The 13221-nt window shown below is 39.3% G+C and overlaps 1 protein-coding gene across 12 annotated transcripts in view; it reads right to left on the minus strand.

Annotated features, from left to right (window-relative positions):
* The window catches only part of rif1 (replication timing regulatory factor 1), a 39205-nt gene that overhangs the window by 21705 nt on the left and 4279 nt on the right, over positions 1 to 13221 (minus strand). For 11 of the 12 annotated variants that reach the window (XM_051958671.1, XM_051958670.1, XM_051958664.1 and 8 more), the window contains exons 3-14: positions 11825 to 11903; positions 11631 to 11727; positions 11418 to 11548; positions 11237 to 11331; positions 9996 to 10185; positions 8375 to 8467; positions 6786 to 6924; positions 6561 to 6712; positions 4577 to 4931; positions 2834 to 2944; positions 1636 to 1698; positions 1008 to 1111 (exon numbers count right to left, since the gene is read on the minus strand). In XM_051958671.1, the coding sequence (XP_051814631.1) occupies positions 1008 to 1111; positions 1636 to 1698; positions 2834 to 2944; positions 4577 to 4931; positions 6561 to 6712; positions 6786 to 6924; positions 8375 to 8467; positions 9996 to 10185; positions 11237 to 11331; positions 11418 to 11548; positions 11631 to 11727; positions 11825 to 11903 (1609 nt within the window). The remainder of the gene's footprint in view (positions 1 to 1007; positions 1112 to 1635; positions 1699 to 2833; positions 2945 to 4576; positions 4932 to 6560; positions 6713 to 6785; positions 6925 to 8374; positions 8468 to 9995; positions 10186 to 11236; positions 11332 to 11417; positions 11549 to 11630; positions 11728 to 11824; positions 11904 to 13221) is intronic. The other variant, XM_022214091.2, reaches the window with a different exon arrangement.

A 13221-nucleotide genomic window follows, 5' to 3' on the forward strand; every position in this document is an offset into this window, starting at 1 on the left:
TAAGGTCATGTAGATTGCTGAAGCTAACATAGCAGCTTCTTTGAGCTAACATTAAAATTTAAGGTAATGTAGATGGTTTATTTCAGTAACACAGCAGCTAGCATTATCTTGTTGAAGCTACCATATTCTAATACATTAACATTTCTGTTTATGTACAGGGTAATGCTACCTTCTTTATGATAATCTAATAGCTAACATCTTGTTAAGACAAACATGCAAGATAACATGATTTCATTTAATCAAACGTTCAGGCTAACATCTTATTTAGGCTAACATATAAATGTTTACGTTCACGTAGAACCTAACATAGTAGCTAAACATACATTGTTAGTCAACACCCTCTTGTTTATGCCAACGTATAAACATTTAAAGTAATGTAGATTGTTTGTTTAAGCTAACATGGCAGCTTTTTCATGCTAACATTAACATTTAAGGTCATTTTGAGGCTTTGTTTAAGCTAACATAGCGGCTAACATTATCTTGTTGACGCTAACATTCTAATACATTAGTATTTCTGGTTATGGAAAGGTTAGTCTTGTTTAAGTTAATCTAGTGGCCAACATTATCTGAAGACAAACATCACAGATAAGATTATCCATCAAATGTACAGGCTAACACCTCATTTAAGCTAACATATTAAGGTTCATGTTAACAAAGGCTAACGTAGCAGCTAAAGTTACATTGTTAAAGCTAAATAAGCAGGGAAACATTATTTTGCTTCAGTTTAAGGCCCTCATGTTCATGCTAACAAATAACCGTTTAAGGTAGTGTAGACTTGTTTAAGCTAACATTATCTTCTTTAAGCTCTTGTTCAGGCTAATGCATTAATGTTTCGGTTAATTTAAAGGCTAATGATGCCTTGCATTAGCTAACAAAGCATAACACAGATAACATCTCATTTAATAAAACGTCCAGGCAAACATCATGTCATTTAGGTGAACAAATTCATCTTTAAGTTAACGTAGTGGCTAACATAGCAGCTAAAGTCTCATTTTCTGTTTCCTCACCAAGACTCTGTCTGCAGGCAGAGCTTCTGAGGAGACGATGTTCTGCAGAGCCTGAAGCATCAGAGTGAGAACCTCACAGCCCTGCCGGTCCTTCTTACTACCTCCTGATGGAACCAGAACCCAGATTAGATCCAAACAGGGCCAGGAAAACATCTTAGAACTTCTACTTTAAGGTTAGTTTTGAGTCATCATCGGGAATAAACCCTCAGAGAGCTTTACTTTCACAGCGTCCAGACCTTCAGGATCCGAACGCTCAGACTTAAACTGATGAAGATGATTCTGGGTCGGGATGAAGAGGAGGATGAGGTTCTGCCGGTCCCCCTCTGGTTCTAGTCCAGACCCAGACCCACTGATCTATGTGGAGCTACGAGGCCGAACCCACGACTGGAAGAGCCGACCATGACGAGCAGCAGCCACAATAATCAATCAATCAATAGGGTTATGACGGTGCTATCCAAACATTCATTTTGAGATCTGAATATTCATTCACCCAGCAGAATCTTCAGAGTGTTCATTAGTTGTTGTTGTGGTCTGTTGTTGTCAGTATTGTGTTTACATTAGTTTAGTAATCCATCTATAACACACAGAACCATTCAGCTTTAAGACTAGTGAACATCCAGGTACTCACCAGACTCAATGGTTAAGTTAACAAACCGGACCAGACTAGTCCAGATAACAGCCAGAAGAGACTCTGTAGGACAGAAGAGACCGAATAATACGATTAAATGTCAGTTATTTTACTGTGAACCAAGGGTTAAATATTGTCAGGGATATGGAAAGGTGTTTATATGGAACATATTTAGACAGACACGTTTTAATTCAAGTCAGACTTTGAGCTACAGAAGTCAGATACAGAAAATCCTGGTAATACAAACTGTGAAAATTCTACAATTTCATTTAGCAGACGCTTTTGTCCAAAGCGACGTACAACACAAGCAAGAATTCAGACATAAGGAAAAACCTGTAGGAAGTGCAAAAAATGCTTCAAGTGCGATTGGTCAAAGGTGTTGCCATCAAGTAGTAGAAGAATTGCCTCCCCCTCCCCCATTTTGTTTTTTCAACTTTGTCAGTGCTAAATAAGTGCTGGGTTTTGGACCACCTGACTTATTCTAATGCCAAATTTGTCTGGTTCTACTTCATCAGACGTAACAGATTAATCCTTAAAGGCTGCTGACATGGAACTTTTATCCTGATGAAAGCAACACTAGAGATCGTCTGCTGAATAAGGACTTGCTTGGATCAGAAAATATCAACCAATAAATCAACCTGGACGCCACAGTAGTACATTAAAAACAACCGTTTAGGATAAAAAGCCAGCAGTGGTGTTTAATGTAGATTATTTTAGGTTCCTCTGTGTTGACAGAGATGCTACTTCCCCTGTCCGATTCCTTTTCTTCACTTCCTGTCATCTCATTATTTACAAACCCAACTCTAATGATGGGACGCAAATAAAAACAGAATGCGGTGATTTGTAAATACCTTTCAACCTATATTCAATCAAAAACTCTAAAAAGACACAATGTTTAACCCTAACATGTTTCAGTGGGTCGTTTTCTAGCAATATCTTTGTAATGAAAACTCATTTAATTTTTAGTTAGGAAGAAAATTCCAATCATTCCTTAAAAGTTTCCCTTAAAATCCTTCAAATCTCCCAAATTTGGCAAGAAAATTCTTGTAAATATTTTCAGAATAAAAACTACTGATCCAGAACATCTGGATCTCCTCATCAGACTATGAAATTAAACTCTGCTAACAATGAAGACAACCTGGAGACGGTTCTATTTAACCGTTTAATCTCATTAAAGACCGGAGACAGACTGGATCACCTGGAGCATCTTTTCCCACGCTGCTGAATCCGTCTGTGACGCTGGAGATCAGAACAGCAGAATGTTTGGTGAAGGAGGAAACTCCAGACAGCAGCGGGTGGTTCAGGGGTTCTAAAGAAAACACACATGTAACACGCTAAGCTCCACACACAACACTGGAACGAGGTTTAGTTTTCATCCCATTATTCCAGTAAAAACATGTGGAATGCAGCAGAAACTAAAGTAAAGAAAACAAAACACAAACACACGACAACGCAGCGAAAAATAAACCAGCGTTTCCATGGCAACGCTGGAAGGACTGAACACGCTGTAGTGAATCAGCTTTAACCCAACATTTTTTTTAACCCTTCTCAGCCATCCTAGATGTTTGACTCATGTTGGACAGATTTAATCCCTTAAGGAGGATTGTTTTTGAACAAGTTCTGGACTAGTTTAAGTAATTTATAGTCACTTTACACATATTTCTGGTCATTTTTGACAACATTTAGAGAATACACTTATCTTATGAGGTCAGATTTGAGTCATTCTGGACGTGTTTTTGTTGTTTTTAGTCATTTTTGGAACCGTTCTAAGCCATCCTAGACGTTTAACTCATTTTGGACAGATTGTGAACAGGAAAAGAGGATTTTGTGAGCAAGTTCTGGACAAATTTCTAATCATTTTTAGAAGAATGCAGAGATTTGTTAAAGATTTCTGTATCATTGCCAGATAGCAGCACGGCATTACTGCTTTAAGTCTTGGTTTTGTCATTTTCTCTCATTTTTGTCGTTTTGCGTCTTATTTATCATTTTGCGTCTTGTTTTTGTTGTTTTATGTCTTGTTTGTCGTCTGCACCTCGTTTGTTGTCTCGTGTTTGTCGTGTTGCGCCTCGTGTTTGTCGTGTTGCGCCTCGTGTTTGTCGTGTTGCGCCTCGTGTTTGTCGTGTTGCGCCTCGTGTTTGTCGTGTTGCGCCTCGTGTTTGTCGTGTTGCGCCTCGTGTTTGTCGTGTTGCGCCTCGTTTGCGTCTCATTTTTGTCGTTTGCTGTCTCGCTATTGTCGTTTTGCATCTCGTTTGTCTCGCTATTGTCGTTTTGCATCTCGTTTGTGTCGTTCTTGTCGTCTGCCGTCTCGCTTTTGTCGTCTGCCGTCTCGCTTTTGTCGTCTGCCGTCTCGCTTTTGTCGTCTGCCGTCTCGCTTTTGTCGTCTGCCATCTCGCTTTTGTCATTTGCGTCTTGTTTTTGTCATTTTACGTCTTGTTTTTGTCATTTGCGTCTTGTTTTTGTCATTTTACGTCTTGTTTTTGTCATTTGCGTCTTGTTTTTGTCATTTTACGTCTTGTTTTTGTCATTTGCGTCTTGTTTTTGTCATTTTACGTCTTGTTTTTGTCATTTGCGTCTTGTTTTTGTCATTTTACGTCTTGTTTTTGTCATTTGCGTCTTGTTTTTGTCATTTTACATCTTGTTTTTGTCATTTTACATCTTGTTTTTGTTATTTTGCGTCTTGTTTTTGTCGTTTTACATCTTGTTTTTGTCACATTGAATGAAGGGCATTTAGTTTAATTTAGCACAATCCAAGGTGCAGTACAACCAGAGAATGGAAACAAAGCCGTCTGATAGCGCCGCATGACGACGTATTCATCCGCTCTGCTCATTAACTAGTTCCACATAGTGACTAAACGCTGTAGGTGGAGGACGTCGTAAACCGAGGACCTCCTGTGCTTTGTATCGTGCCGTTAAAGTCCTCCTGTCCTGAGCTCAGACCCACCCAGACTCAGCAGCAGTTTGTTCTTGGCTGCAGCAGCAACAACATCTGGACCCAGGAAGTAGTGGAGCAGCATCTCCAGCCCCAGCAGCTGGATGGAGGGGAAGCAGGAGGAGAGCTGAACGCTGGAGTTCAGGCTCATCAGAGACAAGTTGGCCGAACTGCTGAAGCCTGGAGACGGAGAGAGAACACATGAAACTCTCCCTTTATCCTGCTGCTTGTACTGCAGGTGTGTGAGTCTACCTGTCTTGTTGCCGACAGGTGTAGCGGCTCCGTTCTGGGGGACCGGTCTCGACGGAGTCCCGGGGACGGAGGACAAGTCGGACCCGATGGTGGTCTGAAGGAGAGGAACTGAAACCTGGAGGGAGAAGAACACTGATCAGTAACAGAACGACGCTTCAGCCTCCTCATTTTATACGTTTAAAAAAGAAATAACCAATAAAAACATATGGAATCTCACAACACAAAGGCTGTTTTCTCAGGAGTCGCTTCCTTCTAACAAAAACATGTTGACATCTTCATAAAAATAAAACCTGACTCAAAAAGAATCAGACTAAATACATCGTAGATTCACAGTAGATTCTTTTAAATCACTTCTTAAACCCCGCCTTCCTGTAAAGTTCTTTTATCAGTGGGTTCTACCTATCAAAGCACGTTGTCAATGTTCTTCTCAAAGGCGTGATACAAATACAGTTATTATATAAATAATTAGTTTTACTATTTTTTCTGTTGGGCAATATAGAAATTAGTGCATATTTCATAAAATACCTCATTTGCATATTTAAACATTATTTTTTGCAAACCCGAACAATTATCTGAGTGAGTCACCAGCTGGGGAAGCTTTTGTCCTATTTGTTGATAAAATCACAATTTTCATTAAAAATGTCTGCAATTTTACACTAAATGTCAGATAAAATTTCTTCTAATTTAATCCAGAAACTTCAGAAGCTTTTTCATTAATGACATTTCTTAATATCTTCTTGATTTAAGAGGTGAAAATATGAGATCCCAGATGTGAAAAACCTTTGACTCAAAGTATTTTAAAGGTGAATTTATCCAATAATCACGTTTATATTTTCTATGATTTAACCCTCATGTTGTCTTCATTTATGGGCACCAAAAAAATGTTTCCTAATCTGAAAAAAAATAAATTCAGCCAAAAAAAAACAAAACAAAAAAAATCCCCAAATTTCTGAAAACCTGCAAAACCTTCAGAAAGAAAATTCCAATAATTTATGAAAATTTTTCCTTCAAAGTTTTATTTTAAAAAAATCCTCCAAATATGGCAAGAAAATTCTTGGAAATGTTTTTAAAAAATGAGTAAAAATCTTTAAAAAAAATAAAATAAAAATCTCTAAAGTGATTCCAGATTTATCAGTAAAACTTCTGATATTTTCTTTAAGAACATTCACATAAAAATAAACCAAAATCCAGAAATTCACTGAATTTTGGTTGATTTTCTGTGAATGTTCTTAAACATGTTTTTAACAGTCCTTTTTTTTTAACACCAAAATATGTTCAGAAATGTCTTGTTTTGCTTCATGTCGTTTGATGTTTGTCACTTCACATCTCATTTTTGTTGTTTTGTTGACTGACATTTGTCATTTCTCTCACGTTTGTCATTTTACGTTTCCTTTTTGTCTTGCTTATTTTTATCTGTTTTTATGTGTTTTTTGCCATCTTTTGTCTCGTTTTTTGTCATTTTTGTCTCATTTTTATCATGCTTTGTCTTGTTTTTTGGTCTTTTTTAGTCATTCGTCTCGTGTTTTTGTTGTTTTGTTTCCCAAAAATGTTGAAAATGTGGAGATCAGAAGGTTCATTGAGGAAATATAGATTTTTCCACATTTTCAAACTATAACTGGGGTCAATTTGAAATTCAAATATCCTAAAATTCAGCAAAAAAAATCCCCAAATTTCTGGAAGTTTGCAAAACATCCAGGAAGAAAATTCCAACAATTCCTTAAAAGTTTATTTCTGAGGTTCTAACCTGGTCGAAGTTGGTGGAGAGGTTGTGGCCCAGCTGGACCACCAGGTACCACCAGACCTCCACCTTGGTGAGCAGCAGAGCTTCTGTCCTCACGGTGATGGACATCAGAGGCTGCATCAGGAGCTTCATACGCTTGGAGCTGCACAGGATGTCTGAGGAGAGACGACGTTAACACCTCCATCTGACCAGAAGATAAAGATAAAGACCCGAGGAGCCCCAGCTCACCTGGGTTCAGGGCGAAGTTGTCGATGAGGCTCTTCCAGGCGATGAAGGCGATCTTCTTGATGGTGGGAGAAGAACTGCGGAAGCCCAGTTCCTCCAGATGCAGCAGAGAGTTGATGAAAGGTCCTCCTCTGTGGAGCAGCTGGAAGCACAACCACAGCTTTAGTCTGCAGGTAAACACTTTTACATCTACAGCGGGGATGGTACACTCATTTCAGTTCATCATTTCCACACCACAACTTAAAGATCACAGAGTGTCTACAAAGGAACACAACATTTAGTCACCTGGACCTGAACCACAGAGGGTTTACTGGAGGATCACAACCACAAAAAAGACAAAATATTACAAAACCAGACACAAAACGACAGAAAATGAGACAAAAATTAAACACAAAAAGACAAAAACGGGACAAAACAACAAAAAATTAGACAAAACACAAAACTAGACAAAAAAATTACAAAAAAGTAAAGACACGAACGAGACAAAAACTGACAAAAGCGAGAAACAAAACAACAAAAAACTAAACAGGAAACAAAACGACAAAAACATAAAACGACAAAAAATTTGAAAAGTTATAAAGCAACAAAAAAATGGACAAATGACAAAAAGTGAAAAAAGTGAAAAACAAAACGACAAAAAGAAACAACACAAATGACAAAAAGGAAACAACAAAAATAGACAAAACACAAATGAGACAAAGGAAACAAAACGACAAAAACGCGAGACATTTTGCATTAATTTGTGTTCATTTTGTGTTCATTTTGTCAGCTTTAATGTGTTTCTGAGTCATTTTGCCGTTGTGTTGTCACAGTTGTGTCGATAATTTTGCATCTTTTTCTGGTCAGTTTGATTCTCTTTCTGCTCATTTTGTGTGTCTTTGCTGCCATTTTGCTTTCATTTGTGTTGTTTTTAGTAAGTTTTAATGCGTTTCTGGTCATTTTGTTTGTCACTTTGGTTCTGTTTTTGGACTCTTGGTGTTTGTTTTGAGTCATTTTGTGTTTCTGCTGTTTTGTTCCTGTTTTCATTCATTTTGCATCTGTTTCTGTCAGTTCTAACCTCTTATCATTTTGTGTCTTTGCTGCCATTTTGTTTGAATTTAGTTTCATTTTGCACTAATTTGTGTTCATTTTGTGTCTTTGTAGTCAGTTTTAATCTGAGTCATTTTGTGTGTCCCTGTTTTCATTCATTTTGCACCTTTTGAGTCCGTTTCTTATGAATATCTGCTGGGTTTTTGTCTTCTGTGTTAGTAAAGTGAAATCTGAACCATTTGTTTGGATCAATGAAGTGATTTGAAGCTGCTGTTGACAACATTTTTCACCATTAATAGAACAAAGATTAATCAGTCATAAATGTAATCATTAACCCCACTCTCAGTCAACTACAGGAAATCCTTAAGTAGTCAAATCAAGTTTACTTTGAATTTGGTGTATTTGTCATGAAACAGCTTCCCTAGCTGAAAATGAAGTGTGTGTATAAAATTAGCAGCAGTTTATAAATGTCTGACGGCTACAGATCTTCTTATAGTTCCAGATAAATAAATCTAAATTACGAACCTTCATCTATTAATACTCCAGAGACGTGAACACTGTACCTTCCCCAGCAGCTTGACAAACAGAGGCCACAGCTTCAGGACGTTCGTCTCATTCTTGGACATGAAGAGCTTCTGCAGTTCTGGGATCAGTTTCTGTGCAGACAAGTACAGAGAACTTTACTAAATACAGAGGATTCTATTAAATACAGAGAACTTTACTAAATACAGAGAACTTTACTAAATACAGAGGATTCTATTAAATACAGAGGATTCTATTAAATACAGAGGATTTCATTAGATACAGAGAACTTCACTAAATGCAGAGAACAACATTAAATGCAGAGGATTTTATTAAATACAGAGACGTTTATTAAATACAGTGATTCTCCTGGAGCTGCAGTGGTTAATTAGTCTGAGCATTATTGCAGCTTTTTAAATTGGAATATTTTGGTTTTTTCCTATTCTATGATAGTAAACTGAACATTTCTGAATGATTTTGTTAATTTTTAGATTGATTAAGAAAACAATCCACAGATTAACCAAGAATTAAAATAATAATTAGTTGCAGTCCTGAACTCAACTCCTACAGACCTCAGTAGTGATACGCTAGCATAAATTAGATATTATTTTCAACGTTAACTCAAAGACGGTGATATTAGTCTCTATATAAAGTTAAATGTTAATACGTTAGCCTAAATGAGATGATGCTAGCCTCCACATTAGCTTTAACATGCTAATGTTAGAATAGAATCACTTTATTCATCCCTGAAGGGAAATTCAGCAGTTAGTAGTTAGCTGCTACATTAGCCTAAACAAGATGATATTCGCCTCTACGTTAGCTCAAACATGTTAATGCTAGCTGCTACATTCATCTAAACAAGCTAATATGTGTTGTGTTAGCCTAAACAAGCTACAGCTAGCTGTTATATCAGTCTTAAGCTAATATCTGCTGTTAGTTTAGGGTTAATCTCTATGCTAACTTTCTTTTTATAGCCCAAGTAAGATGAGGCTAGCCTCTATGTTAGGTTAAACAACATAATGTTAGCTGCTACATTAGCCTAAACAAGAGGATTCTAATCTTCACTTTAGCTTAAACAAGATAACATTAATCTCTACATTAACTTTCAGTTTTTAGCCCAAGTAAGATGATACTAGCCTCCACGTTAGCTTAAACAAGATAATGTTAGCTGCTCTGCTAGCTTAGACACAGTAATGCTCGCCTTAATATTAGCTTAAAGGTGGTAAAATTAGCCACTTACATGAGATATTGTTAGTCGCCATGTTATTTTAGAGAAAAAAAACATTAGCTGCAAAGTTAGCCCTAAATGTTGCTAAAATTTTAGCTCAGCCCTTCTGTTGCAAACATCATGTATATTTATATATCCACATGAATATCAACAATAATTCTCCAATAAAACATTAATTTATATGTAATATATATTTGATAAGCACACAGGACTGTACTCTTGTACGATGTGAACTGAATTTTAGCATCAAAATGTCTGATTCCTCTTTATTATGGGGTTAGAATGCTTCTGATTGATACTGACCAACAGTCACTTTGCATTTATTTCACTGCAGGACCACATGACACACAGAAACTCTGCAGTCTGGAACATGCAAATACTTCCAGGCTGAATGAGGGCAGTATTTGCAGTACTTGTGAGCAGCAGATACTCACTGAGGACATCATGGGCTCGATGACAGCAGCCACCTCCACCTGTTTCTCCAGGAGCAGAGGCAGACCCAGCTCCAGGGCTGCTGCCGCCCTCAGACGGACCTTGGAGGCCGAGTGGACCACCAGAGGGACCACCAGCTTGGCCCACTGGACCGCTCCGTCCCCCATCTGGACCGGAACCTGCTCCAGCATCCTGTAGACCCCAGAGACACCCACTGGAGTTACACACTGATCCAGATTTTACTGCTGTTGACCGTTATTATGGTCATTATAAACAGCTTTCACGTCATGATGCTGCCTCCACCGTGCCTTATAATCATGATGCTGCCTCCACCGTGCCTTATAATCACGATGCTGCCTCCACCGTGCCTTATAATCATGATGCTGCCTCCACCGTGCCTTATAATCATGATGCTGCCTCCACCGTGCCTTATAATCATGATGCTGCCTCCACCGTGCCTTATCATGATGCTGCCTCCACCGTGCCTTATCATGATGCTGCCTCCACCGTGCCTTATCATGATGCTGCCTCCACCGTGCTTTATAATCATGATGCTGCCTCCACCGTGCTTTATAATCATGATGCTGCCTCCACCGTGCTTTATAATCATGATGCTGCCTCCACCGTGCTTTATAATCATGATGCTGCCTCCACCGTGCTTTATAATCATGATGCTGCCTCCACCGTGCTTTATAATCATGATGCTGCCTCCACCGTGCTTTATAATCATGATGCTGCCTCCACCGTGCCTTATAATCATGATGCTGCCTCCACCGTGCCTTATAATCATGATGCTGCCTCCACCGTGCCTTATAATCATGATGCTGCCTCCACCGTGCTTTATAATCATGATGCTGCCACCACCGTGCTTTATAATCATGATGCTGCCTCCACCGTGCTTTATAATCATGATGCTGCCTCCACCGTGCTTTATAATCATGATGCTGCCTCCACCGTGCCTTATAATAATGATGCTGCCTCAACCGTGCTTTATAATGATGCTGCCTCCACCGTGCTTCACAGTGATGATGTGCAGTGTTCGGCAAATTTTGCAAATTCTTGTTAAAGAAGTCTAATTAAATTGACGATGATTCAATGTTGAAAACCAATAAAAGGAAAATTTCCAAAAGTTCTGAACACTTTTTAGAGGCACTGTAGGTCAGTAAAATTTCTCATGTTCATGTAGAAATGCGACTCTTCGTTTCTCCAACTACTGCATTAAACTGAAATTAAACACCTTTACCTGATGACCACATTCAGGGCTTCGTGCTCCATCACCACCGACTGGACATCCTCTCTGCTCCAGATGCTCTCCAACGTCGTCAGAATTAATGAAACCTGAGGTAAAGATCAACACATGATGACTGACACCTGAAACCAGCACCGATGTTCAGCTTTCAGTCTGAATTTAATCCTCTGCTCACTTTTTTGCTGACCACATCTGCAGGGAAGTTCTGTTTGGAGATGACCCATAAGGATCTGGTGCATGTGTTCTTATCGGTGGACTTCACCACCAGAGAGCAAAGTGCTGAAAGTATCTCTGCTGCTAAGACTTCTGGAAAACAAAGAGGAGAGTGTGACACTTGGATCACAGAATCTAAGGTGGGATCAGGTGTTGTGCATAAATCTGAACTTACCTGGAGCTCCAGAGACAACGTGAGAATGATAAACACAAAACCCTAAAGCTTGTAGGGCAGCCTGGCTCAGCTCTGCATTTGGACTGGCTATGTGAGCCTGGAGACAAATTATTATCAGATAAATAAACACCTTTAACATGAATATGGAGGATTTAGAGGCTCCTGCAGCCTTTAAACGTTGTAAAAACACTCACCAGGATGGCTTTAGCCAAACGAGGAAAGTGCTTTTCAACTGCAGGGAGAAACTGTCGACCCTCCTCTCCACTGAGCCGGCTGGAAAAAGAAAAACAAACTCATTTTATTTTGTTTTCAAAGACAACTTTATTGTCACTTCTGCCACATGTACAGGACGCAGAGGGGAATAAAATGTTTCTCTCTGACCCTGGTGCAAACATGCAATGAACAGCAGAAAAACAAAAGACACTAAGAAACAAGTAATGCAGTGAAATGGGTCATGGATAGTAAAATACTGCCTTACTGTACTGCCCCCTGTGAATGCCACTCCAGTTTATTTACAGATATTAAAAGCAGTGCAATATGTTGTACTTGGTGCAAAATAAGATAATGCTAGCCTCTACATTAGCTGAAAGGTAATGCTAGCTGCTTCTTTACTATTAACAAGCTCATGTCATCTGATGTGTGAACTTAAGATAATATAAATCGCTACATTGACTTTCATTTTGTTTCCCTAGTAAGATGATGCTAGCTTCTACGTTAGCTTAAACAAATAATGCTAGCTGCTACAAGGTAATATCTGCTGCTTTATCAGCTTGAATAAGGTAACATTAGCCTATACAGGGTTCTCGCCAGCACATTTCAGCGTAACGGGCCGTTACGCTGTCGTACGCTGTCAGTTTAAAAGATTACGCTGTTGTTAACCATTCCTACTGTCCGCTTCCTGACCGTGGTCGGGAAACACAGGGGATAATCGTCTTCTCCAGACCCAAACACCCAAAAGACAGAGGCCGTTTTGCCGAAGAGAGGGGCTTTTTATTAACTAACTGCACTGTTATCAGCAACATGCCATTGCTCACTACCTGTCCTGTCGCCGTCTCAGTCGTCTCTCATACACACACCGGGCTTCTACCTGCTCACTCGGCTCGTACACCCAGCAGCGCGCCTCGGCCACGTGCACACACTCACTCACATTCACACACTAAGCTGCCTGAGCTACACTTAACCACACACATCTCACAACACTGTGATTAGGGCCACTACGCTGTTATTTTGACAGATAACGCCATGTGCGTTTGATTTTATCGACTGGGTGCCTATCTAGGTTAATTTATGTCTCCCCACCTCAGCCGTACTTTCCTGTCGATTGACCCGTTCCCATCTAAAATTAAGAGTCGCTTCCAATCTGCGTGACGCTCATTGGCTGACATCTGGGCCGGCCGCTCGCGAGATTTAATGAAGGCTATTGCGCGTGCGGGAGGACCTGCCGTTACGCTGTAAAAAAATCCTGGTGAGAACCCTGCTATATATAAAGTTAATGTTATTACATTAGCCTGAACATGACAACAAATGTGTGCACACTAGCTTAAACAAGCTAATGCTAGCTGCTATTTACTCTTAACAAGCTAGCGTCATC

Source organism: Acanthochromis polyacanthus, chromosome 14 (assembly GCF_021347895.1).
Source record: "Acanthochromis polyacanthus isolate Apoly-LR-REF ecotype Palm Island chromosome 14, KAUST_Apoly_ChrSc, whole genome shotgun sequence".
NCBI classification, from domain to species: Eukaryota; Metazoa; Chordata; class Actinopteri; family Pomacentridae; genus Acanthochromis; species Acanthochromis polyacanthus.